Source organism: Phyllostomus hastatus, unplaced genomic scaffold, assembly GCF_019186645.2.
Source record: "Phyllostomus hastatus isolate PE091 unplaced genomic scaffold, TTU_PhHast_1.1 phas_contig_17, whole genome shotgun sequence".
NCBI classification, from domain to species: domain Eukaryota; kingdom Metazoa; phylum Chordata; class Mammalia; order Chiroptera; family Phyllostomidae; genus Phyllostomus; species Phyllostomus hastatus.
The window spans coordinates 21,181,885-21,209,318 of record NW_025333664.1 but is presented as its reverse complement, the minus strand read 5'-3'; the positions used below and the strand labels follow the sequence as shown (position 1 = coordinate 21,209,318).

Sequence of the window (27,434 nt, the reverse complement as noted above, 5' to 3'; positions counted from 1 at the left end):
GGATGGATTGTGCTACTCAGAACCCAGTCCCTAAACACAGATAGGGTTGCCTGATGTTGGGTCATGTGGTATGGCACAAACCTGACAGCAGGCCAACGATAAATAAGAATGGTTATGTTGTTATTTTACTTTGGAATAATATGTAAGACAAGTGACATTTCAGGATAGTAGTTGCTGGGCCCCTTCATTTAATTCTTTCTCATGTCCTTTTTCCTCCTTATTAAGGTAAATCATTATTGAAAGAGGATAAAAATGATTCCATTTCAGCTGTACTTAGCACCGATAATGCAGAGTCCAGATGTGTGAGGGCACATGCCATTCTCTTGGAAAAGGGCTTTAGTGGTGTCCAGTGGGGGTCTTGAGAAGAGAGGTCTCTTGGAAGTGGTGTGGGAGGAAGGTGGACAGGTGACCGTCTGTCCTGCAGGGGTCTTCCCATGCCCCTGCTCCACGGAAACCCTGAGGGAATGGTTGGGTTGTCTGCAGTCTTTTCCTAAGTTTTTCTTTAACACAAAAAAGAACTATGAGTACAACAAAGCTATTAAATACAGTCTGAAAGAAAAAAAGTAAGCCCACTGTTTTTTCAAATCCGCCTTGGTGCCAATGTATTAGTTTGTAACTTCTTCCAAATAATCACATTTTTTACACAGTTGCGATCAGGGTCACATGTACATTGTTATTGCTGGGGCTCACCAGGATCCTGACACTTCTGTCCGTCAGTGGACTGTTGGCAGAACAGGCGTTTCACTGTCTTGTGCTGACTTTTGGGCACACAGAACGTGAGATAAAATTCCTGCATAGAGACTTGGTCTGGTCCTCTCTCAGAAACCCCATCACCATCCCAGTCGAAGAAGAACCTCAGCTCAGATCTCAGATGGCCCTTGTGAGAGTGGTGGAGCTTGGTGGTTACGGTTCTCTTTAGGAGGAGCATGACGACGTGTGTGGGTGGTAAATAAGGCCGGCTCATGCTCACACGGTCCCAAATGTTCATCGAGCAGACAAGGAGCTGTTCACAGTGCAGAAGAGTCTGTGCTTCTTTTTTGTGATACATTGTTCAGTGTTGCCAGTGTTTTGGTGATAGTTTTCAGTCTCTATCTCTGAGGTATAATGTGTACTTTTTTTCTTTTTCATCACCAGAACTTTGCTTTGTACTTGCCAAATGAGTTAGAAGTGTACTGGTAAGGGGGCATTAGGCCCCATTGTAAGTGCACGGTACTGACTTACTGTACTTGTTTAGATGATGACGCTCTCACCTTTTCACAGAGGAGAAGGCCAATTTGGAGATTAAGTTTCCTGGGAAGAATGGGATGGGGCTTTTTCCAGACAAAACTCCTTTGAGAAAGGCAAATCCTCAGCAAGCTGTTGTCACGCCTTTGAGACCAGGTAAGAGAGAACATAGGAAAGAGTTCTTTGACAGAATGCTGGGACAGTGTGTTAGGAGCCTGAGGGATCTGGGGGAATTACTAAATACTGTATCCCTTGGTTTATTATTGGTGAAATGGGCTAATTCATTTCATGGTGAACGGGAAACGGATGATGTGCTACACTTCTAAAATCATTTCTTAACATGGAATCTGATTGATAAATAGGTAACTATCTCCTTTTTATGAAAGATTTAACATAACATCGGCCTGGCTGGGAAATAAACCAGTAGGAGAAAAGAATGTACTGCTTTATATTATCCAAGAATCCTGTGAGTCATGTGTCTGATTTCAAAAGATGATTGACATTTAAACTGGTGGTCACTAAATCTGTAGAATATTGTTTATTTGATCAGAGGTCATAAACCCTTGAAAATAATTTTTTTGAAGTCATCGCTTTATTTAGCTATAATTTACATATATAATTCACCTACTTAAAGTGTACATTTCATTGTTTCTTGCAGTATGTTCATAGCGTAGTGTGCAGCCATCACTACGATCAGTTTATCATTGACTTTTTTCCTATTGTTTTTCTGTTTTCCATTTTATAGATTTCCATTCTGACCTTTGTTATCTCCCTTCTACTTACTTTGAGTTCAATATGCTCTTCTTTCTTCGGTTTCTTCAAGTGCCAGCTGAAGTCATGGATTTGAGATTTTCTTTTTTAATGTGTTTACTATTGTAAATTTCCCCCTAAATACTCCTTTAGTGCAGCACTTTTCAACCTCTTTTTATTTCATGGCCTAATAAACTAATATTACAAAAATTCTGTGGCACACCAAAAAATAATTTTTTGCTGATGTGAGAAAAAATAGGTATAATTTTGATTGATTTACCAAAAGGAAAAAAAAAGTAATTACATATCCTTTTTGTTCCAAAATGATTTTTTTTTTAAAGTCAGGTGCCTATACTTGCATACAAGGATTTCTGGTACCAAGAATTAACCAGTTGGACCCAACCTTATCATGTGACATGACCAATAAAATGCAACTTTATTATGTGACCTATATATTTATGGTTCAAGATGGGGCATTCACAATGGATGGCTATTGCTGTGTTGTTGGCTATTGTTTTTTGAATTTGTCAATCTAAGGGAAAAGAGATCAATGCTCCTGACTAAATCAGTCAGGAATTGCATGTCTTAAAAATTCTTGCAGCACATGATTGAAAATCACTGCTTTAGTGGCATCCCACAAATTTGATGTGTTGTGTTTTCATTTTCATTCCATTCAAAATACTTTTTAATTTACCTTTTGTTATTTTGTTTGACTCATTTTTCTAAAAAAAAATTGATTGTTTGATTAAATGACATCAATTGATTAATTGACATTGTATAAGTTTAAGGAGTATAACTGGATTTGATACATTTATATACTACTGCAATGTGATAAACAATCCACTGATCTTACTCCGATTTCTCATTTCACTTGTACTTACTTTTTTTTTAATAGCAGAATGAGAAAAAGCAGATTTATTAAGTGATAGTGCACTCCACAGAACATGGGAGTGGGCCAACTCTGAGCAGCAATTGACCCTCAGTGACTGAAGGGATTCTATTTTTTTTCCCTTTTAAATTACATTTTATTGCTTATGGTGTTACAGTTGTCCTGATTTTTACCACTTAGCTCCCACCTCCACCTAGCACCCCCACTACCTCAGGCAGTTCCCCACCATTGTTCATGTCCATGGGTCATGTGTCTAAGTTCTTTGGCTACTCCATTTCCTATACTGTACTTGACACCCCCATGGCTATTCTGTAACTACCTATTTGTACTTCTTAATCCCCTCACCTCTTCACCCATTCCCCACATCCCCCTCCCATCTGGCAACCATCAAAACACTCTGTGTCTGTGATTCTGTCTCTGTGCTTCTTGTTTGCTTTGTTTTTTTAGATTCAGCTGTTGATATGTATTTTTTGCCATTTTATTGTTCATGGCTTTGATCTTCTTTTGCTTAAATAAGTCCCTTTAACATTTTATATAATAATGGTTTGGTGCTGATGAACTCCTTTAGTTTTTTTTTGTCTGGGAAGCTCTTTATCTGCTCTTTGATTCTAAATGACAGCTTTACTGGGTGAAGCAATCTTGACCAAAGGTCTCTGCTTTTCATGACTTTGAGTATGTCTTGCTAGTCCCTTCTAGCCTACAAAGTTTCTTTTGAGAAACCAGCTGACAGTCTTTTGGGTACTCCCCTGTACATACTAACTTCTTTTCTCTTGCTGCTTTTAAGATTCTCTTTATCTTTAACCATTAGTGTTTTAATTATGATGTGCCTTGGAGTGGGCCCCTTTGCATCCATCTGGTATGGGATTCTCTGCGCTTCCTGGACTTGCATGTCTGTTTCCTTCACCAAATTAGGGAAGTTTTCTTTCATTATTTTTTCAAATAGATTTCTGATTCTTTGCTCTTTCTCTTCTCCTTCTGGCACATCTTTTTAAAATTTAATATAATCATCTCTTCCTTTTAATTAGGATAAGTGCCTCTATTGTAGCCTTGACATAATATGCTATCATTTTTTTTGTTTCTTTGTCTTTTTCTTCTCCCTTAAAGACATTCTTCTGGGAATGAGTCAAATGATATTCTCTGGAATAAATAATGCATGAAATGTGTTTTCATGACCTTTTCTCCCCTGTTATATAGTTGGAGTTTTCTTCTTAAAAAATTAATTATTTACTTATTTTTATTTAGACAGAGGGGAAGAGAGGGAGAAAGAGAGACCACACTGGCCAGGGCAGCGTTTTCTTCTTTTATCAAGGCTCAGTTCATAAACTGTACCGTCAAATGCTGTTTTTTCATGAAGTCTTTACTTGATTATTCCTTCCTCAGTATTCTCATAGCACTTTTCTTCTCTTTTTCTGGTTCAAATGGCTGTGGTAACATCGTAATACTTAATGATAAAATGTTTTCTTCCCCTCCCACCCTTATACCAGTCCCCTTTCTCAATTGCTACATCCTTGAACTCTTACTGTTACAATTTTCAGCTATACCCATACTGCATGATGATATGGTTGTATCAGCAATATTTACATTATTGTGATTCTATAAATATATTCGATGAAAGGTCAGTTAGTGGGATGTGCAACTTCATTCCTTCTTCGTTCTCCCTGTTTCTCCTCAGCTCCGCTGTTAGAGCCTTGGGGCCACGTAGAGATGGTCCTGATACCAAGGTCAGGTCGATTCTCTTTGAGCTTCATCAGTTACTTAAATTTTGTGATATTGGGCAATCATCCTTGGAAGTTATAACTGCTTTTTGGGGGGTGGACATTATTTTTCTTAATATCTTCTCAATGTCTTTGCTGACTTACTTCTTGGATAGTATGTCTCTTTCTTGTATTCTTTTATTTGTCCTTCATTTTGCTGGAATACATCCTCAGGGAGCTTCCCAAGATTAGGTGCAGGAGAAGAGGACCTTGAGTTCTCTCATGTCTGAAAAGGTCATTGTTCCTCCTTCATATGCAATAGAAAGTTTGATTTAATATAGAATTGAAGAGTACAAAACATTTTTGACTACTCTGAAGGCATTGTTTGTTAGTTTGTTTTTTATTTTCTAACATCCTGTCACTGATAAGGAATTCAGCTTATCATATTTTCCTTGCATCTTAGGTGGTTTCTTTTTCTCTGGGGAAGCTTTTAAAGTTTTATCTTTTGGGATTTTTTTTTCTGAGGTGGTGCCTTAGGCTAGCACTAGGCAGGACCCTGGATACTTTCTGCCTCAACTCAAGTAGCTTTTATAAATTGGTTGTCTGTGGAACGTTTCACTAGAAATAAAGGTTTCACTGCTTAGGAGGGCTGTATATGTACACACATAAAATTTTCAATCTAGAATTCTGTAGTAAGTCATATGTATAGGTTGGGGCAAAAGTAGGTTTAGAGTTGTGAGCACATGAAACAGTTCTTGTATTTTTATTTGTTAATTATTGTATTACTTCCCATACAAACAACCATAAACCTACTTTCGCCCCATCCTGTATATCTTATTTCCAACTGATTTTCTTGGGATTTGAGTGCCGACTAGTTTTTACTCTCCTGCAGCTGATAACACTTATTACAAAGAATCAGAAAAAGAGAATCTGGTGCAACAGTCCATTCCCTCAAATGCTTGTTCTTCCCTGAAAGTCAAGGGAACCACCTCAAGAAATACTCCATCCGAGGCTCAGAGGTAAGTTTCAGGGTCAAGTTGGTGGTAATATTAATGATGTTCAATGAATACTTACTGGACAGAGCATTTAAGAGGTGTCTCATATTTTGTTAGACTTATGTTACCTTATTTCATCTTCATAACATTTATGAGTTGTAGGTCTTACAGATAAGGGCTTGGAGGTATTGAGTTGCTTGTGCAAGGTAAAAACTATTTCAGAGCCAGATTCAAACTGATTGATTCGGTTCCAGAGCTCTTGCTGTTTGCACCATCAACATGGGTTGCAATTTTACATTTATTTTTGTGGCTGTTTGACAGATTTTTTTTTACCCCGTTGTAAATAAATTTTATAAGGGCAAGTATCATGTATCTCTAGTGCTTAACAGTGCCTGGCTGGAGCAGAAGCTGAAGAAATATTTTATGGATGGATGGGTAGATCACCCTGCAGTCTCGCGCCAGCAATCTCACAGCTTTCACCATTAGTAATTGCCACCCACCCAGAGTTTAAAATGCAGGAGTGTTTATTGCTTTATACTTGGATATCACCTAGACTATCCTCAAGGAAGAGGAGTGACAGAATATTTACAATGTTATTGCTCAGAGGTAATGAAATTACCCTTTGTAAAGCCTTATGCTGGCATAAGAGTATCACTTTTGAGGATGGTATCACACACTTATACTAATCTTTTCTGGTAAAGAAGCCCATTTTAATCAAAGAATTCTGTGAAATCTACCAGCCTGGTATTTGTCACAGGAGTTTTAAGAGACACAGTTGATTCTGTGGTCTCTGTTTCATGTTTAGATTGTGAGGTGGGGCATATGGAAAAGAGACCTGGCGTCCCACAGATTCCTTCAGAACCCAAGAAAGTGTTAGTGCCGTGGCTTCTCTGTGTTGTGTATATATATGACTGCTAAAGTGGTTCCTCATGCTGACTGAATTCCAGAAAGCTTTTTGGAAATGATGGTATGGCAAGATCATAGTTGCTGTCAGAGTCAGAAGACCTGAATTTTTTTTTAAGTCAGCTACCCTTTACTATTCAGAAACCTCAGTTTACCAAGAATAAAGGAGCTAATTGTAAGAAAGGTCCAAATAAGATAACATGTGGAAGTACTTTGTAAGTGATACTGCGTTATGAAAATGTGTGAGAGGTAAAACATTAGTGCTGTTATCTCAGATCTCAGATTCGTCTTGGTCCAGAGATGCCTGGTCTAGAAAGGAACAGTAGATGGAATAGGATGGTGTAGGAGGTCATATAAATTCTCTACTATTTTATTTTCACATGATGTAGATGGATAGGCGGAAAGATGGTCAAAACTCCTTTGACACAGCAGTTACAAGTCAACAAGACCTTAGTCTGTAATAATAATTTTTCCATGGAGGTGTTGCTTTATCACAATAGTGAGACCAGTGAAATTAAACAGAAACTCACTTTCCCATGTATGGAAATGATATATGAGAAATATAGTATTGCAGAGACTTCCGGCAAGATGGAGGCATAGGTGGACGCACCGTACCTCCACGCACAACCAGGATTAGAACAACAATAATTTAGAGCCAGAATAACACCCAGAACTGACAGAATTGATCTGAATGGAAGTCGGACAGCCAAGAAGTTGAAGTAGACCCGTTCATCCAGACCAGTAGGAGGAACGTTGAGGAGGAGCGGGCGCTGGTCACGGCGTGCGGAGATCAGGGAGAACTGAACGCATAAGGCACTGGGAGCACGTAAGCCTTCCGGGACGAGCAAGATTGCAGCGGTGGACCCTGAGTTCGCAAGCAGCGGCTGGCGGACCCAGTGAGGCGGCAACTGTGGACCAGGGCAGAGTGCGCAACCCAGGATCCCAGAGAAGGGACTGAGATCCCAGGAGATCAGAACTACCGCCATTGTTCCCTCCCACCCCCGCCCCCCACCCCCACATACAATGTCACAATCTAGTGACTGGGGTACCCAGCCCAGGGGAACACCTAAGGCTCCGCCCCTCACCGTAACAAGAGCGACCAGACCGGGAAAAAACAGAAAAGGAGAGAGAGACATGTCTCCAGCAGAAGAACAGATCAGTCCCCCAGGACTCATCCTTTTGAGATACCAAGAAATAGCCAATCTATCAGATGCACAGTTTAAAACACTGGTGATCAGGAAGCTCATGGAGTTGGTTGATTTTGGGCGCAAATTAGATGAAAAAATGCAGGTTACCATAAAAGAGATGAAGGAAGATGCACGGAGAGCCAATAGTGAAGGGAAGGAAACTGGGACTCAAAACAATAGAGTGGACCAGAAGAAAGCAAGAAACAACCAAGCAGGAAAGCATGAAGAAATAAGAATTCAAAAAAACGAGGAGAAGCTTAGGAACCTCCAGGACATCTTTAAACGTTCCAACATCCAAATTATAGGGGTACTAGAAGGGGAAGAGGAAAAGCAACAGATTGAGCACATATTTGAACAAATAATAAAGGAGAACTTCCCCATTCTGGCAAAGGAAATAGACTTCCAAGGAATCCAGGAAGCTCAGAGAGCCCCAAAGAAGTTGGACCCAAGAAGAAACACACCAAGGCACATCATAATTACATTAGCCAAGGTAAAAACAAAGAGAATCCTAGAAGCAGCAAGAGATAAGGGGACAGTCACCTACAAAGGAGTTCCCATCAGACTGTCAGCTGATTTCTCAAAAGAGACCTTACAGGCAAGAAGGGGCTGGAAAGAAATATTCCAAGTCATGAAAGACAAGGAACTACATCCCAGATTGCTCTATCCAGCAAAGCTCTCATTTAGAATGGAAGGGCAGATCAAGTGCTTCTCAGATAAGGTCAAGTTAAAGGAGTTCATCATCACCAAGCCCTTATTTTATGAAATTTTAAAGGGACTTATCTAAGAAAAGAAGATAAAGAAAAAACATGTATAGTAAAAGGACAGCAAACTCACATTTATGAACAACCACACCTAAAGCATAACCAACAGAAACTAAGCAAACAAGTAGAACAGGAACAGAACCACAGAAATGGAGATCACATGGAGGGTTAGCAACAGGGGGAGTGGGAAGAGGAGAGGGGGGGGGGAAAAGGTACAGAGAATAAGTAGCATAGAATGTAGGTTGAAAATAGATAGGGGGAGGGTAAGAATAGTATGGGAAATGTAGAAGCTAAAGAACTTATAAGTATGACACATGGACATGACTAAAGCGGGGATATGGGTGGGAGAGGTGCACAGGGTGGAGGGGAGTGAAGGGGGGAAAATGGGACAACTATAATAGCATAATCAATAAAATATATTTAAAAAAATATATAGTATTGCAGACCTGTGGGGAAAGTTGTTTTTTTTTTTTTAAGTTCCCTTCATTAAATACTTGGACAATGGCTATCCAAACAGAACAAAATGACACTTGACCTCTACCTCACTCCATATAAAACAGTCAGTTGTAGGTAGGTGGTAGATCTAAACGTGAAAGCTAAAATTCATACAAGGAAATACAGAATTGCCCTGTCTGGTGTCGTTCAGTGGATTGAGCGCTGGCATGCAAACTCAAAGGTCACTGGTTTGGTTCCCAGTCAGGGTACATGCCTGGGTTGCGGGCCAGGTCCCCAGTACAGGGTGTGCAGAGGCAGCTGATTGATGTATCTCTTGCACATCGATATTTCTCTTCCTCTCTTTCTCCCTCCCTTCCCCTCTCTCTAAAAATAAATAAAACATTTAAAGAAAGGACAGGAAATATAGGAGAATATAGTTATAACCTTAGAATGGGGAAAGATTTTTTGAATAGAATACACACAGAAAGACACTGACCATGTTGGGGTGGGAGAGAGGCGTTCATCTATTTGAGTACCTTTATCTAATCAGATGATACTATAAAGAGACTAAAAAGCCAACCCCCATAGTAGGGAAAGATATTTGTAACAGATAAAACCTACAGAGGGCTCATATTTATAGTATGTAAGACTCCCTACACTAATCATTTGGAAAAGGATTAACAACCAACAGACAGACAACTGTCAGGAGGAGAGGGTAGAGGAGATTGGATGAAAGGAGGTGAAAGGATTAGCCAAAGAACGTAGATCCTTAATCCATAGACACTGACAGAGTAGTGATGGCCAGAGGAAAGCAGGGTGCAGGTGCTGGGTGGAGGAGGGCAAAGGAGGGGTAAGGGGGGGACATCTGTGATAGGGTCAACAATAAAGTTTAAAAAAAAAAAGACATAAAGGATTGACCCCATAGATAATCAGGAAGAGACTCCTAGCACTTTTGAAGGAGGATAACCAAATGGCTGATAAACGTGAAAAGCCGCTCAGTTTCACTGTTAATCAGGGAAAAGCAAATTAAAACCACAAGGAAGTTCTACTGCATAGCAACTAATATGGTTAAAATTAAATCATCTGATAATACCTAGTATTCAGGAGGATGTAGAGCGAGGCAGAAGAGACTTATAAACTTGCACAAATTGGTACAAGCACTTAGGAAAACAACTTCAGTTGTTTTAACCAGTGTGCTATGACCCAGCAATCTTACAACTTAACATACCCAACAGCAATGTGCGTGCGTATGTACCAAGAGACGAGGGCATCAGTAGTCACAGTGGTACGTTCCTGCAGTGACTACAGCATTGGAAACAGTGAAGCAAAGCTACATGAATTAGTCTGGATTGAATCTCACAAACAATGTTCAGTAAAATAAACCAGACGGAATAAAATACTTGCAGCAGTCTGATTATACTGTGAAGATTTATTTTTGTTTCTTTCCTAACTAATGTGCCATACTTATGGGATGCACGCTTATGTGGTAAAAAGGTTAAAACGAAAAGTAACAATTACTATAAAACAAGTCAAGGAGGCAGCTGCTGCCTATGTTTTGTTTCTTAGACCAGGTGGTGATTTCATTTTGTAATGTAACTTAATTTTTGTCTGGTGCACTTTTTGGTATGTGTTATATTTTAACAAAAAGGGGGATGTGCTGAAAGAAAAATGAGAAAATGTCAGTTTGTAGGAGATCTGATCTCTAATTTCAATTCTGATAGCACTTAGCTATGTAGCAGGGTTGGTCAAGTCACCCCATCTTTTTTTGACTTTTATTTTTACTTATAAAAGGATGGAATTCTACTAGGTGATTGCTGTGGCTTAAAAAAGAACGTTAGCTTTATTGAGGTCTGGTTTACAAACACCAGTGCATTTAAGTACCAATATTTTCTGATGAGACTTCAAAAACTATCAGTAAGATAAGAAGAGCTTAGATTTTCAGAGTGGAAATAATATCACTAAACTTTTCACAGCCCTTTGTAATGTGACATATTTCTGAAGAACATTTACATATCTGTAGTAGATATATTTATTTCAGATAAATTTTGTCAATTCCTCCACCACAGAAGATCTGTTAGACTGTCTGCTCGGAAGAATTTGGCCCAGAAAGAAAAACACCCCATAAAAACGACAGCTAAGAGATGTTCTAATCCTGGAATCACCAGTGAAACTCCACCCTCCAAAAGAATGAGAGTGTAAGTAGCCACAGCTCCTGTCCGTTGGCACAGCTTTTACCCCCATCTGCCCCCGTGGTTAAGAGCCAGCAGAATATATGGTGCTCTTTTATCAGTCAGGAATGTACTTTGTCTTTTATCTGTTCAGTTGGAGCGGTTTACAGAATAGTTAGTTATTTGCTTCACGGAGGTTTGCTGCTGGCTTCGGTGCAGCAGCTGAACCGTGCTGGGGCAGCATCTCTGCGACTCAGCTTTTGGTTCTCGCTCGTTGCTCAAGGTGGCTGCTCTGTATTTCTTAGCTTCCCTCCTTGTGCTTCTTGCCTTGCTGCCACGAGAGAGGTGCTTTATCTCTAGATATCACACCCATGTTCGAGAGAAAAAGAAGGCAAAGGAAGAGGGGCGGCACCCATATCACCAAAATGAAATATTTCCCAGAAACTGTGGTTGTGTCTCAGTTTTCTGACTGTGGCACGGGTCCCTCCTCGTTGTGGTAGAGCTTGTTGACCAAGTACAGTGCTTTTGCCTTCGTGCATTGTCACCCCAAATCAAATTGGGGCTTTATTGAGAAGACAGACAATGGAACACATACTGGGAAGGCAGCTGTCTGCCATTGGTGCATTCGATGATGAGCAGTTGGAATCAGTCCCACCCTCATGAACCATCACCCAAGCACTGTTACCCTGACTGTTACTGGTGTTCTTAAAGCTTACCCATTGTAGCCAGTGGTGTATATGGCCTGATGGTTCTCGTGGAAGACTCCTGTGGTTGAAGCACGTTTGTCTTCCTAAAGAGTGTGAAAGTTGAAGTCATATGTGGTAGGTTTGGGGAGTAGGCTAGAGCAGGGTGTGCTTTAGGGAATTAAGAAGATATTTTTTATTCTTTTGAACTCAAGCTCTAACAATAAGAAGAAGCCAGAAGAGGAAGATAGTGCTCATCAAGATATGGGTGGAAAGAACGAGTCTTCCCCAGAGAAAGCCAAGGGCAGACATGCTGTGCCTGGTGTACCACCTGTGAGGTAGGCTTCCTTCCTGAACTCACACGTGCGAGTCAGCGGAGCACAGTTACACAGGGGCACGTCTGCAGCCCGTCTGCCGTGCGTGGGGCTAGGGAAACTCCTAAGGCTGGAATCACGGTGAGGTGAATTGTTTTATATCCTGGTGGTTGCCCAAGTCCTAAACATGGAAAAACTATGCTATTAAAGCAAGTAAAAATAAATACAAACAGAAAAGGTAAAGGTTCTCACTACCTAAGTCGAATGTTTGTATTTTGCCAAGCTCCCTTCTGGTCTTTATTCAAGTAAAATACATATTTTCACAACCAGTATGTAAATATCCTTTGGATTTGCTTTATTCACTCACTGTGAAACTTAAGATTTTTTTTCTGTACTGCTATAAAATCTTCACATTTATCCTTTTTCGATAGATTGTTAATACCCTCTCATACTTAAACATTGTTGAAAATGCAGTCTCCAATTTTTTACTGTTGTGAAAGTCACTGAACATCTTCACAGGCGGAGCCTTTTCTTTTGAGTAGGCTCAGGGTAAAGGAAGAAATTCTGTGGTCAAAGGGTTTGACTAGTTTTACGGCTCAATAGCCGTATTTATTGCCAATTTTATTTCTGAAACGAATGTATGAATTTACAGTGCTCTTAGCTTTGAATATTTTTATTTCCTTGTCTCATCTGTATTGCATTTTTTACTTTAAAAAAATGTTCCCCATTTAATTGATATGTTGTTGACGCATCCAGTTATTTTAATTTGTATTTACCTGATTGCCAACAACAGGTATGTTATTGTTATGTAACATCTTTTCCATATTTCCTCTTGGGTACATTGTCCGTTTCCTTTTCTGTTTATCTATAAGTGGGCTTAGTGATGTTCTCATTACTAAGAATGGCTATGCTAACTGGAACTTTTACTGTGTGTTGAGTGCGGCAGAAAGTCTGATTTAGTAGTCCCAAATGTTCTGTGAAGATCCGTGTTTATATAGGTTATCTAATTAAGTATCTATTAGGTGACACTTTTTTTTTTGGATGACTATTTTATCTCAGGTTTAAAATCTAATCTACTTAATTCCTTTAGATTAGTTTGAACCATTGAGCCTCTTTTCCCTCTCCTCTCTTAACTCCTCTATTGATCTCCCCTTTAGGCAGAAGATTCTAAAAAGTACTGAGGAGCAAGAGTTGGAGAAGAGCATGAAAATGCAGCAGGAGGTGATGGAGATGCGGAGAAAGAACGAAGAATTCAAGAAACTTGCTCTCGCAGGAGCAGGTCAGCGTGGCTCTGGTTGGGCCTGGTTTATGAGGGGCGCTTCTCGTAAACCTTGGTGGAGTGTCTGGAAGTCTCTATAGCAAAAAAGGCTTTCTTGGTCAGGTGTTGGCATAAAATAGTGTGTTTATTCAGAGGGCTGGTCACGGGCACCATTTATATCCTGATGACCATTCCCTAGAACGCGGTACACGCGTCGGACCTTTCTTAGGGCTCACTGTTCCTCCGTGTCTGTCACACCCGTCGTCTGAGGCCTTGTTGGGGTGGGGGGGCTTCCTTCATTTCTTCAAGTAGAATACATTTCTCCTCCCTTTTTCCTTTTTTTCTTTTTTAAATTAGAAAAGATAAAAGGGACTAGGATTAAGGCAGAAGATGAAGCAGTTTGGCAGGCCAGTTTTTGTTGCTGTTTTCCCACTTTATCTTAGGCTGAGGAAGAGGAAGCCAAATGGCTTCAGTTGTGCCTGTGGAGGAGCGTACGGCAGAGGGAGCCGCAGGCGTCAGGGCTCCGCTTTGCTCTGGCAGAGTTCTTACCGGTGGGGGTTTCACGCCGTGGGGGTGTGAAACCCCGCTCACTGGGTTGGAAAAGGCACCTCTGGGGTTTATAGGGTTTCCTTCTTGGTGATACTTAGTTAGATGTGCTTTTAAAGTCAACTGAGAGCTTCGCTTACCTGAAGTATTTTTAGTTACTCTGTGTCTTCAGACCTACGGCCACATCCGGGAGATGGAATTTTTCTTTCCTTTGCTACCTCTTTACAGTTTGTATCTGACTGAAGGACCTCAAACTCAACAGTCTCAATGAATAAGGCATCTATATTGGTGTCCTGGAGGACTGATTCAAATATTGGGTTATATGTAGAGAATGAACAAAGGTAGATCTGTGGTAATAGAAAGACCAAAGGGCCTGGATAAAAGGGGATTTACTAATATTCTGTATTCTTAGTGTTACCTGTGTGTTTTACTCCGCTCCTCTCTCAGGGCAACCCGTGAAGAAATCAGTGAGCCAGGTAACCAAAGCAGTCAACTTCCACTTCCGCACGGACGAGCGGATCAAACCACAGCCTCAGAACCAGGAGGAGTACAAGGAAGCGAACTTTATGTCTGAACTGCGAAAGCATCCTCCATCTCCTGTAAGTTGGTGAACTAGGTGACTATTCCTGCTGCTAACTCAGTGAGGGTTTCAGCTGTGGCACTTGTGGTCACTACTTACAATAATAAGATTGAATTAAGATCTGAACCCTCTCTTTTGTCCCTTGTTAGCTCTGTGATCTTGGATAAATCACTGTCTCTCTGGAAACCATCTTGCCAAGTTACTGTGGAAAGTGAATTGAGAATATACATAAAACACATAGAATTATGGGTAAGCACAGGCTTGTTACAGCTTGTGCTATTACAAAAATTCTTGAAAAACCTTGGGTTTGCAAAGTGTACAAAATATAACAGCATTTATGGGGAATATGGGATTGGGGCAGACCACTCAAATCCTGTGCAGTTTTGTTATCAGAGCCCTAACAAAAACAGTAAAAATTCTAGTACTAAGAATCTCTACTTGCAGTTGCAGTCATCATTTGTTGAAGTCAGTCTTCAGTCTTAATCCCTGGGGTGTCCTGCTTTCTTTGAGATGTAGGTTCTGGAAGAGTTTTGTTTCCAGTAAGAGACCAGTTTAATCCAAGTCAGTGGTCCAAGGAGCAGACTTCTTCAACTGCCAGGCTTTGGGAGTGTGTGAGAGAGTCTGATTCAGGCCGCTGCCTGACCTGGTCCACCGCCAGAAGCCCTATCAATTTTTTAAACGGGATTGGGGGTGGCTTTTTAGCTTTTTTCCTCCCTTCTAATTCTAAGAAGATTTGCTTTCGATTGCTTCAGAACATTAACGTACTTGTGAAAAAAATCATTTTATGTACTTTTAGAGGACAATTTGCTAAGTGCTAGATCCTTTCTTCCTTTTTGAAAAACATGGGCTAGACTGCTTATAACTTGTGCTCAAGGCCTGACAGGCCGAGTATAGTGGTCCTGGTTTTCTGTGGGCTCTCTTTCTTTTGATCTTGCTGAAGGCGTGACTCATGGTACATCTGAGCGTTTATAACATTTCATTTGGGGAACAACTTCTTTCTTTACAGGCCCAAGTGAGTAAGGGATGCACCATCATAAAGCCTTTCAACCTGTCCCAAGGAAAGAAGAGGACATTTGATGAAACAACTTCTTCATACGTGCCTCTTGCACAGCAGGTCGAAGCCTTCTATAAACGAACCCCTAATAGATATCACCTGAGGAGCAAGAAGGATGATATTAGTAAGTTTCTTACTCGTATCATAGCTGGCTGGAGTATCCCCTAAAATTCCTTTTGCTTACATCTTGGGCACAATTTAACTTTAGTTGAAATCCTAGTTTTTGAACTAAACTATGGCACATGCCTACAGGCGGACAGCTACCGTGTTGTTGAGCGTGTATCAAACCACCCAGCTCTCTGTCCACTTTCATGCCAATCAGCCACCTTCGCCCTGGTCATAATGGGCCAAGGGGAACCAGGGTTACCTGATGTGCTCTTATACCTCAAGGATGTCTTTGCTGTGTGTCAAGAGTGTCCCAGTGCATTTACTCACCTAGAGGAAAGGAAGCATCCCACTCATTTAAGATTGCGTGCTTTTCGTTCAGTGATTCAGCACATTTTTCACCACCACAAACCTGGTACTTTGTTGGGTATTGGGCGTATAGAAGTGAACAGAATGGACTTGGTGCTACTCAACATTAAGTTTCTAATTCAGTGAGAGAGATAAAAGGATTATTACAAATTATTGTAAGTGCTAAGAATGTGGAGGGAGATGTCAGGGTTGAGCGTGTCTGCATGCCGAGACGTTGCGGATAGAGCAGAAGAAGGTAACCAGTGGTGAAACCCCTGCACAGGCAGGTGGAGGAGGGGCCCTGGCACAGGTGAAGTGAACGTTCTTTGAAAGGAGGATGGACGAGTGAGAGCCACGAGTGCACATGCTGGTGGGTGTGGGTTTGGTAGTGAACAGATGAGAGGATTCTAATCTAAGAGCTCCTACTTTTATGAAAATAATTACTACAAGACGGGAGGTAAAGAATTACTACATCAGATAGAAGTGGTGTAAAATAGTCATGCAGAGTATGAGACAAGCATTATAGACAAAGCAGAACCTCGTGGTTTGCCTTTGGAGGTCAGTTTTTCTGCCCTTGCTTACGCATCGTTCATTGCGGTGTCAGGTAGGCAGACAAATTCCTTTAAGTGCAGCATTTCTTAATACTGTTGTTAGTTCTCATAGCTATTTGTCAAATTTCATGCTAGTAAAAACAATAAAGTGTTTTTTTTAACCTAATGGAAATTGAAATATTAAACATTACTTATCAAATATGTGACTTTTGGAATTTGGTATGTCCTGCTCTTCGAATCTCAGTCCTGGCAAATAGAAATAAAAATCATATTCTGTAATTTTTATTTAAAACTTAAAAAATTTTTTTTAGATTTTATTTACTTTTTGAGAGAGGGTCAGGGAGGGAGAAAGATAGGGAGAGAAACATCAACGTGCAAGGGAAACATTGATGGGTTGCCTCTTGCATGACCCCAATTTGGGACCTGGCCAGCACCCTAGGCATGTGCCCTGACTGGGAATCAAACCAGGGACCTCTCAGTTGGAAGGTTGGCACTCAATCCACTGAGCCACACCAGCCAGGGCTATTTAAAACTTTTAATAGTTAAACCTGAATAATGGTTATATGTATACTTGAAGGCTTGCTTAGTCGTAAAAGAAATAGATATGGATTCTACCTTCTTATACATCTAAATCAGAGGACTCATTCTATATCATTTTGAAAACTGGCATGGTCGCCCCTGACCAGGCAAATCAATGTTTTCTCTGAGTGGTAGTGGTGGTCTTTTTTTTCAATGTTTATTGAATTTATTGGGGTAACGTTGGGTGATGGTCTTAATATTGATGCTTTGACAGTTTTTTTTTTACTTTCTCCATGTGTCTTTCTGTGAGAGGTAGTCTTGATACTTTGATACAGATGCTTTTAGGGAGCTTATCAAATTAGGAATCATTACTTGGTCTTTAGAAAGGCCTCATTTTAAAGCTAGAATAAATAAAAATCTTACTTGTCAATAACAAACAAAACAGTTTGTTGGCATTGCCAATAGGAGGTGAGTGGTGAGTACAGGCCGGTGCAGTGATAAGGAATTCGCTAGACACTGGTGGTCTTTATGTTCAGAAGGTCATAGTAGAGTTTACGCAAAGGCCACCATCATCATACCTCTGACTGCATGTTTGTGTGGTTGACTGGTGTGGGCCGAGCTGAGTGTGGGGGGCATCTGCGGTTGGGCATCTCGGCTGCCAAGGTGAGTCAGCACCTATAGGTTGGGGTCTTGGGGAGCCAGGTGAATGTCTGTGGTCTCTGTTTACAGCTCTGTTACCCTCCAAATCTGCTGTGGCCAAGATTTGCAGAGACCCACAGACTCCTGTGTTGCTCACCAAACAGCGCACAAGACCCGTGACCTGCAAAAGTTCAGCGGATCAGGAGGCTGAGGAGCTCGAGAAACTGCAACAGTAAGTACCATCACTGGCGGTATTAGAGCAAGAGTTCCAAGAGCCTGCCTAATCTTTCAGTTCTGTAAGGGGACAGTTGCTGTTTTCATGCCATGGGAACTTACAGTGTCTGAGTTACTGGCTCTGCAGGCTGTGCCCCCGCCTCTTTGTTTAAAGCCTCGGGAGTGGGACTGTGTAGATGTCCTGGAGTGTAAACTGGTGAAAAGCTAATGCAGAAGTGGGGTGGGAGAACTTGCTTATGATTCCAGTTAGGGAGTGTCCTCTGAGGTTAGGTTAGGTACACCCCACCCTCTCGTGACAACCCCAGACATTGTCCAAGGCAGAAAACCGGAACTGAATGGGGTTATCACTGGAGTGTGTCTCCTGTATCCTTCTTCCATTTCTTTGTGTGCTGCTTTTGAGAAGGGGGAGAGCTTCCACTGTGAAAAGAAACTCCAATTTTTAAAGTGATGGGAATGTTGGGACTTCCTTCCTCATTTATTCTTTGTTCTAGAAGTAAAGATAATGGCTATGGACAGAAATTTTGCCCTGCATGATGGCTAAGCTTAACGATTATTGTATTTCTGTTTTGGCCTTTGTTGTTTGTGTAGTTTTCATTTTATTAATTTTTTTTATGTGTGTGGTTATTATTTAAACTCTCACCTTACAGATATAAATTCAAAGCACGGGAACTTGATCCGAGAATTCTTGAAGGTGGGCCCATCTTGCCTAAGAAGCCAGCTGTGAAGCCGCCCACTCAGCCCATTGGCTTTGATTTAGAAATTGAGAAGAGAATCCAGGAGCGTGAATCAAAGAAGAAATCAGAGGATGAATACTTTGAATTTCATTCCAGACCTTGCCCAACTAAGATCTTGGAAGATGTTGTGGTGAGGCTTTGCATGCTGGCCAGTGTGTCCCGCTCCTGACCAAGTACCCGCCCACGTACACACGTGTGAATGGGTGCTGTGATCAGGGCACTGTATTAGGAGCTGTAGGTGACAAGGAGACATATCAGAGGTGGATTGTGCCCTCATGGGACAAAACCCCATAAGGGAGACAACACGGATAAAAATGAGACAGAGTGTTGTTCTAAGAGGGATGACAGTTAAAAATATATAGGAATTCAAAGGAGATAGTGATTTCTTTCGGATAGAGGTTTTAGGGAATGATTTGGGGAGGAAGACGCATTTGACCTGATCCTTGACAATGTGTTTTAGTTGTCCTCATCATCATCATGTTGTCACTGTCACAATAACTGACACTTTGAGCACATGCACTGCTCTAAGCCCTCCTTGCATATTATCGCCATTTGTTTAGACCAGGGCCCCTCCAGGTCGTTTACCCTAATTGTCAGCAGTTTGAGATGAGGCATTTGACACTCAGCTAGTAAATGGTGGAGCAAGGGTAAGAATTCAGGCACTCTGGCTCCGGAGGCCATGATCCCAAAATGTCACTACGTTGCCTCTCCGGTGTACAGTAGAATTGGGACTAGTGGAAGTGCAAGTGAAGCAGACTCACGGGGCATTCTAGGCAGCGGGAGGGACACAAAGAAGGCCTGAAGGGGGAAACATGGGACAGCTGCTAGAGACTGTGAGCGGGCCAGGTAAGCTGGAAAAAAGTCTACATATCGAGAGGAGCAACTGGAAACTAGATTTGAGAAGTGGGTTACTTTATTTTGATGGTGGGGAGGAGATGCCACGGTCCAAGAAGAAGCAGTGGAGTTAGCACCTGCGTAAGTGCAGACATGGGTTTTAGGTGTATTTTTGTGCAGATGAGGGAGCCCTCTCTTCCCGCGGTTTGGGTTCGCTGTTTTCCTGTCCTCTTTTTTGCTTTTCTTTTGTAATCACCACCGATTCAAGTGAAACTGTACCATTGTATTACCTTTGGGTACTTAGCTTTTGTTTATTCTGTTTTCTTATTACTAAGTCAGAGGCAATTGGAAGTTTTATTTTCCAGGCTTTAAAAAGCATGATGATGCTTAGAAGTGGTTCTTACCCTCTTCCACCTCATATCTTGTCAGTTGAGAGCCTTCTGCATGTGAGATCTCTTTTCTATCATGATTTTTTTTCTTTACTAAGATGCATGGGTACTATAAGGTTAAACTGTGTTATACGAACTTTTTTTTCAAAGTGAATTGTGTATTTTATTTATTTAATTTTTTATTCTTACCCAAGGACATGCTTATTGATTTTAGAGAGGGGGGAAGGAAGGGAGGGAGAGTGGGAGAGAAGCATTGATGTGAGAGAGAAACATCAATTGGCTGCCTCTCGCCATACCCCAACCAGGGACAGAACCTGCATCCTAGGTATGTGACTCGACCAGGAATTGAACCCACAACCTTTTGGTTTATGGGACGATGTTCCAACCAACTAAGCCACACTGGCCAAGGCTGTTATACCAACTTTTAAGAAAACTCTTCCCACCCAAGTGAGTAGTCTGTAAGAGCTGTGCCACCCTGGCCACCACCCACTGAATAAATAGTGTTCTGCATAGAACAAGGGAAGTGCAGGTTTATATGCAGACCTCAGAATCCTAAGAGCCAGAAGGGCTCGTGCAGTGTTTTCCTTTTACACACTGGCATCCAAGGCCCAGACAAGAAGATGAATTTCTCCGGCTTTCTGTAGCGTTCACTTGGCACCTTGCTTTTAATAACATCGTCCAAGCTCTTGTCTTTTCCCCTTGTTCCAAGTGTTTGGTTTTTTAAATTTAATTTACATATCACTCTTTCAATTTTTGCTATATTCTTGTACCTCATATACCAATATTGACTTTATGTATTTTTTATATAAAGATTTTATTTATTTACTTTTAGAGACAGGAAGGGAGGGAGAAAGAGAGGGAGAGAAACACCAACGCGTGGCTGCCTCTCACGGGGACTCGGCCCGCAACCCAGGCATGAGCCCTAGACTGGGAATCAAACCGGCAACCCCTTGACTCGCAGCCCATGCTCAATCCGCTGAGCTATGCCAGCCAGGGCGACTTTATATATTCTTAAGATCAATCCCTTTTTAAAGTGATTTTAAAGGAAACATTTAAATCATTATGTAAATGGGAAACCAGTACATTTTACCATGAATAACAACAATATAGCTACTGCTTACTTAAATCATATTATGTACCAGGTTTTATTCTAATCTCTTTCTATAATAACTTACTTAATGCTCATATTAACCCTAGGTGGTAAACACTATAGGTAGTATTACCAATCCATTTTATGGTTGGGAAATATGGAGGTTAAATAACTTGCCCCAGATAACAAACTAGCTAATGCCAGAGCTAGGATATGATCTAGGTAGTATGTTTCCAAGGTCCATACTCTTGGAGCATTCTTTAATAAAATAGAAGGCTCTTAAGAAAATGTGGGTATGAAAAAAAAGTATATTTCATCTAACATTCTCTTCCAAATCACCAGTCATACCTGAACCCCACTTTTAGAAACATTGATGGAGAAAATTGGTTTGGCAGTTTCTTATACTTTGGAAACACTCAGGAGAAGTGTTAAATGAGGGGGGGCGGTGCTAAAGTTCATTAGGAGTTAATTGAGATCTTAGAGAAGTATTGTACCAGGTCATGCCTCGTTGAAAATTCTGGATAAACAGATCAACAAAGCAGTAGGTTAAGTAAGTATGCGAGTGAATTGAAGTGCTATGCTGCAGGCTAGTGTTTGCCAAGCCCAGCTGGTTCTCAGAATCCTCTGGGGATCTTATTACGTAAACAGATTCCTGGGCCCCACCCCTGGAGTTTTTGATTTGTTAGGCGCAGCATAGATGGGAGAGCCCTGTGAAAGATGTAGCCTCTGACACACCATGAGCAGTCATATTGTTAATAGTAATAACTCTTTTATTGCATGCTTACATTGTACTGAGTGTTTTATGTAGGTTATTGTAATTATTTCTCATAACTCTGAAGAGGTAGGTTCTGTTTTTATGTGGTTTTTGGATGAGGAAAGAGAGACTAAGAGGTGCCTAACATGTAGAACCAGGACTTGAACTGGCATCTTCTTAAGCGTTCTCATTCTATCCCATAATGCTGTTAATCATTGTCTGTTTCAGCAAATAGTTTTTGAATTTGACACTAGCTGTTTGCAGCTTTCTCAAACTTCCAGTGATTTCACTTCAACCCTTGGTTTCTAGAAGAGCAAAGTGCAGGAGACACCAGATGTATTCTCCTTCCCTCTCTTCATTTTTTTAGAAAGGGAAGCTATGGAGGAGGAGTGTGGCTTGCCCATTTTTGAAAGCTGGTGGCAGAACTGAGATCGGGTCTCTTAGCGTCTAGTCCTGGACTTTTATAGTAGCACAGAAGAGCCTGCCTCCCAGAGCCCAAATACAGCTGGTCTGCCTGCCACTGTTGTTCCTCATTCATGTCCTTCGGGTCCTGAAGCTCGCTGTCTCTGTCCTCGGGCTGTTTCTTGTGCTCCCCCACCTGTGGTTGATAGGTGGCAAGGAGACAACGGGCTTGGGCAGCAGTAGGCCACGAGGCGGGGATGAAATAAGGGCTCTTGGGGGAGAGGGGGAGTGATGAAAGCCTGGAGCTCCAGGGTGTGAAATGTGAACTTGGTGCCAACATCCAATGGGGGAGCTGGGGCACCACAGAGGTGGATATGGTGTCGGTGAGGCCAGTGAGTAATTTTAGCAGTGATATTTTAGGGATGACTTGGGGAGACCAGTAGGCTCCCTCCCCGCCCCCACCCCCCATATTCCCTTAGATAACATTGTTACGCAGTAATTTCCTAACTGCTCTGGGACAAGCCTAAGAAGTGGTCCCTGGGGACTTGGGTAAATATTATGTGTTAGGGAGATGTGCTTGCCCCCATTATACTTTAGCTCCAGATTTTGCTAGGTTTCTTCAGGACACTTGTGAAAATCAAGAAATCACTGATTCGTTACTTTTCATTCTCTCTCCTCCAGTAGAATGTGAGTTCCCTGAGACAGAGACTGGGTATCTGCACCACTCACTGCTCTGTCCCCAGAACCTAGCATCACAGCATGGGCGCTCCAGCCCGGGATGCGTGAGTGAGTGACAGTGCAAGCTGAAATGCCCGGCCTGTGTGCCTGGCCTGTGTCGGACCCCAGAAGTTCAGAGGTGGAATGTGAAACAGCCCTGGTCCTCAGAGCTTTCACAGCCTGCCTGGTAGAGTGGATTGATTTATAAACAAATTAATCAGCCTTATGTTCATGGAACAATTACTTCTTGTAGGTACCTTGGAGGATGCAATGGAATGCCAATGCAACATTACTGCCCTCAAGGAGTTTATAACTAAAAAAATTTAAAATAACAAAACAAGAAGCCTTTTTTGTTTCTAAAAACCCAGTTTCCTTTTCTTTATGGAGCATGGGTAGATAGTTGCTGCAAAGTTGACTTTCATAAATCACCTTTCCCTCTCTCCCAACTAATTGTGAAGATTGATCCCACTGGTAACTATCTCTTTTCATGGCTTGCTTATTAGAGGTTTCTATCTTTAAAATTAATTTTAGAAAGAGGAAGGGGGAGAGAGAGGAACATTGATTTGTTGTTTTACTTATTTATGTATTCATTGGTTTGTTCTTGTATGTGCCCTGACTGGGGATTGAACCTACAACCTTGGAGTATTGGTACGATGCTCTAACCAAATGAGCTACGTGGCCAGGGCCTCCATTGCTTTTCTTTCAAAGTGCATGCCTCACCCTGGGTGTATGGCGCAGCGGACTGAGCACTGGCCTGCAGACCGAAAGGTCAGGGCACATACCTGGGTTGCAGGCCAGGTCCCCAGTTGGGGGCGTGTGAGAGGTAGCCAAGCGGTGTTTCTCTCACACATCAATGTTTCTTTTCCTCACTTTCTCTCTCCTGTCCCCTCTCTCTAAAATAAAGAAATAAGATCTTTAAAATAAAATGCATGTGTCTCTGCTAAGTGGATTTAGAGTGAGGAGAAAAATAGGAAAAGAAGCAGTATTTTAGAATGAAATGAGCCCTCAGATATTTATTTCCTATCCTTTGTTAATGGAAAGAAGCAAAAATTCGAGGTCTGAAGGCTATCTGATGTACCTCAGGTTGTAGCAGTTGGAGTGGGCGAGAACAGGTCTCTGGCTCCCTGCTCAGAGTTCTCTCGTTCCCACATGGCCTGGGTGTGTTCAGGTAAGAGGCTGCTGCCCGCTTGTCTAGAATGTGGTGGAACAGTGGATTTTGTTGTTGTTTTATGGTAAGCATTATTTGAAACCCCATTTCATGGACCTTTGTTGCTCAGATTACAAGTTCTGCTATATTGGGTTTCACTATGGTAGAGATCTTGGCTTTATTCAGGGAACATGTAAGAACTTTCACAGTAGATTGAGCATGCCCTTTATATTGGTCAGCTTGGTGGGGTATAATTTTTTTCTAATGATTGGTATTGTGCAAAGCATTTTGGAAAAGCCATTTGTCTTAAATCCTGTGGCAGTCTTTTGGATCTCTTCAGCGATGGCAAAGCTTCATATTTCAAAGATTAATTTCCTTTTAGAAGCTGGTGTAAAGTCATTTGGAACCAAAACTTCAGAGTGGTCCAAGGTAATAGGTCTGGAAACTATTTTGTTCAATTAAAAATAAAGATTGAGTGACTACCTTGAATGGCCCAAAAATTGGCTTTAAAAGCCACTCCAAGAGAGATCCCAAATATGTTTTGGGCAGTTGCAGCATTGTTGGGATTAAGGAGAAGTTTCCCAAGATGTGAGTTAAGAGTCTAAGAGTCTTAGAGTCTACAGTATAAATTCTGTTATTCTTACTACTTTCATTCAACAAACATTTACTGAATGCTTGGCCTTATACTTGTCAAGATATCTGTTAGGTGCTAGGGACTGACCAGTCCCCACTCTCACGGGCTTACACACAGAAACGAGCATCTAGATAAACCAGTTCAGTGGGGTTTTGGATGTACTGAGATAGAACTATACACAGGGGAGGGGGGTCAGTTCTGTAGGTTCTGAGAGTTGGAGAGATCTATTTGAAAGGGTTTATAAAGAAGATGTGCATCAGTGGCGGCTTGAAAAGAAGGGTTAAGTACTTCTAAGTGGCCGAGAGAGAGAGCACACGCAAGGAAGGTATTGAGTTGAGAACCAGTGTTACATTTTGGCAGCTGCCAGCATTTCGTTGTGGTTGGAGGGTCACACATAAGAAGGGGCAAGAGATAAGGCTGAAGAGTTAGGCAGGGTACCAGCTGATGAAGAGACTCGAACTTCATGCCGAGGCATTTATTATACAGTTGCAGGTAGGCAGTGGGAGCCCTTAAAGAATTTTAAGTCAGGAAGTAATGTTATCAGATGTGTTTTAGAAAAATAATTCTGACTGTATACAGAGGACGGATTGGATGAATGAGACAAGAAGGCTGGCGAATGGTATAGGCCATCAGAGGTGTGGCCCGCGGTGTGGCAGTGACGCCTTAGGGAGGAGGCGGAACAGGGAGCTGGCGGGGCAACATCGGCATGTGAGAGGGTTTTTTTTAAAGCTGGTCTGGTCATACGCTTTATTCAAAACCACAGCCCAAGAGATAACATTTTGTAGTTACTGTTAATTGCCAGATTCATAATAGAGTATAAATTCTATGAGAATCAGAAAATGCTTATGGAAAGACTATATTTTTATTTTGTTTTTGAGTGATTTCTATTTTTATAGAAAGGAACAGAAACAACAAAATATTGGCATTAGTTTATTTTCTGTTGTGGTGAGTGTTTTCCATAAATACCAGGAAAAAAAGATTTTGATGAATTCTATTTTTACTGAATATACAACTCAAACTATACCCTTATTATTTGCCATTCTCCTATCACAATAATCCACCTCTGGAGTACTACTGCAGATCAGATAAATTTTGTCTTAGTTAGGTGACATTCTGAAATACTAGCTTTTTTTTTTTTTTTAATGTTATGATCTTCCCTTTAAGAAGGGGATTTAATCTTAACTAGCAGAGATGGTTCAGGGATGTCTAACTGAGTTGCTTATTCCTTCCAGGGTGTTCCTGAAAAGAAAGTACTTCCCATCACCGTGCCCAAATCACCGGCCTTTGCATTAAAGAACAGAATCCGAATGCCCACCAACAACGAGGTGATTCTTGGGACAGGGGTTTCTTCTTCCTTCTGCGTAATCAACCTAAGCATTACTCTTTCTTAAAACTACATGGGATTCAAAGTCACTCATTCTTGGCCAAGGTTGTCTTGAACAGTGGGCCTAAACATTTGATCATCACTTTTGCTCCTTCAAGAGCAAAGTTGTTGGTAAGGGTGTGAATTTTCTGTCTTGCGGTGGTAACTGTTTGTGACTTATTGGAGCATTGTAATGTGGATCAAAAGTCACCGATCCCTGTGCTCCATTTTGCCTGAACTATTATCACCATTCACTGAGGGCCTTTTAAAAAATTTTATGTATTGATTGATTTTAGAGGGGGAGAGAGAGAACATCTATTTGTTTTTCCACTTACACATTCACTGGTTGCTTCTCGTATGTGCCCTGACTGGTGATTGAACCTGCCATATCAGAATGATGCTCTACCCAACTGAGCTACCTGGCCAGCGCACTTAGGGGCTTTTAAAGTCCACACCACGCAGTTGCCTTTGCCCTGCCCTGTCTTTGTTAACCCGAGGGTTGCAAGGGTGACTGTGTGATGTGGTTCCTGAAACTGGAATATATAAACTGTCACTGATCAGGCTAGTTTCTTGTTACATCTCCATTTTATCTATAAATATCAAGAGTTAGGGTAATTTTATAGCAGATCTCAAGCATAAGCCTTTTTATAGGTTCATTTGAAACTAAAATACACAGTAATCTTATGTTACCAGCTTGAACCCAAACAACTTACTCGGTCCTATTCTGGGTTTGGCTTCACACTGACTCCCAGTCACATGGTTCAGTGGGTCCAGATGGAGGGTGGGTCGCAGAGGAGGCCAAGTTGTGTGCTTGGTTAGTACTTTCTGTTCTTCGTTTTATTCACATTGTTTGATCTCGTTTACTTTTTACAGTCTTCTCTGGAAGACTTTAGATCCTTCAAGAGTAGTTGTGTTAGTCCTTTATCAAATGCTTTCATACTGGTCTCGCCGCTGTGAACTGGTCTGTGACTTTGATACACAAGGAAACTAAGACACCAAAGAGGTGGAGTGACTTGCCTTAATTAGTGACTCCTCTCCCGTAATGTCCTCTGACTGCACATTCTAAGGTGGCGAGAGTGAGCGGTCTCGTTTCTAACCTCTGATTTTTCTTGTAGGAAGAGGAGCCAGTAGTGATAAGAGCTCAACCTGTGCCACATTTTGGGGTCCCTTTCAAGCCCCATATCCCAGAGTCAAAAACTGTGGAAATATGCCCTTTCTCCTTTGATTCTCGAGACAGAGAACATCAGTTACAGAAGGAAAAGAAGATAAAAGAACTGCAGAAAGGGGAGGTAGGTGTTTTCATTTCTACAAGTGGTCAACACTCTTCTTTGACTCCTCAAAGATCATCTTCTATGTTGCACTTGTAACTCCAAAATCACTGACTTCCTTTGATCCCTTCATTAGCACCTTATAAAAATGAATAGGGCATGTGATTTTAATAGCCTTTCTGGCACAAGGAGATTAAGTGACTCACCCATGTTTATGTTGCCCTCCCATTATTGGTAGGAAAACCTAGGTTTCCTTTTAAGCACG

The 27,434-nt window shown here is 41.4% G+C and overlaps 1 protein-coding gene across 2 annotated transcripts in view; it reads left to right on the top strand.

Annotated features, from left to right (window-relative positions):
• The window catches only part of TPX2 (TPX2 microtubule nucleation factor), a 46,124-nt gene that overhangs the window by 13,361 nt on the left and 5,329 nt on the right, over nt 1-27,434 (top strand). For both annotated transcript variants that reach the window (XM_045833684.1, XM_045833683.1), the window contains exons 4-14: nt 1,261-1,380; nt 5,450-5,576; nt 10,905-11,033; nt 11,905-12,027; nt 13,161-13,282; nt 14,255-14,406; nt 15,394-15,565; nt 17,694-17,835; nt 18,485-18,701; nt 25,771-25,863; nt 27,017-27,190. In XM_045833684.1, the coding sequence (XP_045689640.1) occupies nt 1,261-1,380; nt 5,450-5,576; nt 10,905-11,033; nt 11,905-12,027; nt 13,161-13,282; nt 14,255-14,406; nt 15,394-15,565; nt 17,694-17,835; nt 18,485-18,701; nt 25,771-25,863; nt 27,017-27,190 (1,571 nt within the window). The remainder of the gene's footprint in view (nt 1-1,260; nt 1,381-5,449; nt 5,577-10,904; nt 11,034-11,904; nt 12,028-13,160; nt 13,283-14,254; nt 14,407-15,393; nt 15,566-17,693; nt 17,836-18,484; nt 18,702-25,770; nt 25,864-27,016; nt 27,191-27,434) is intronic.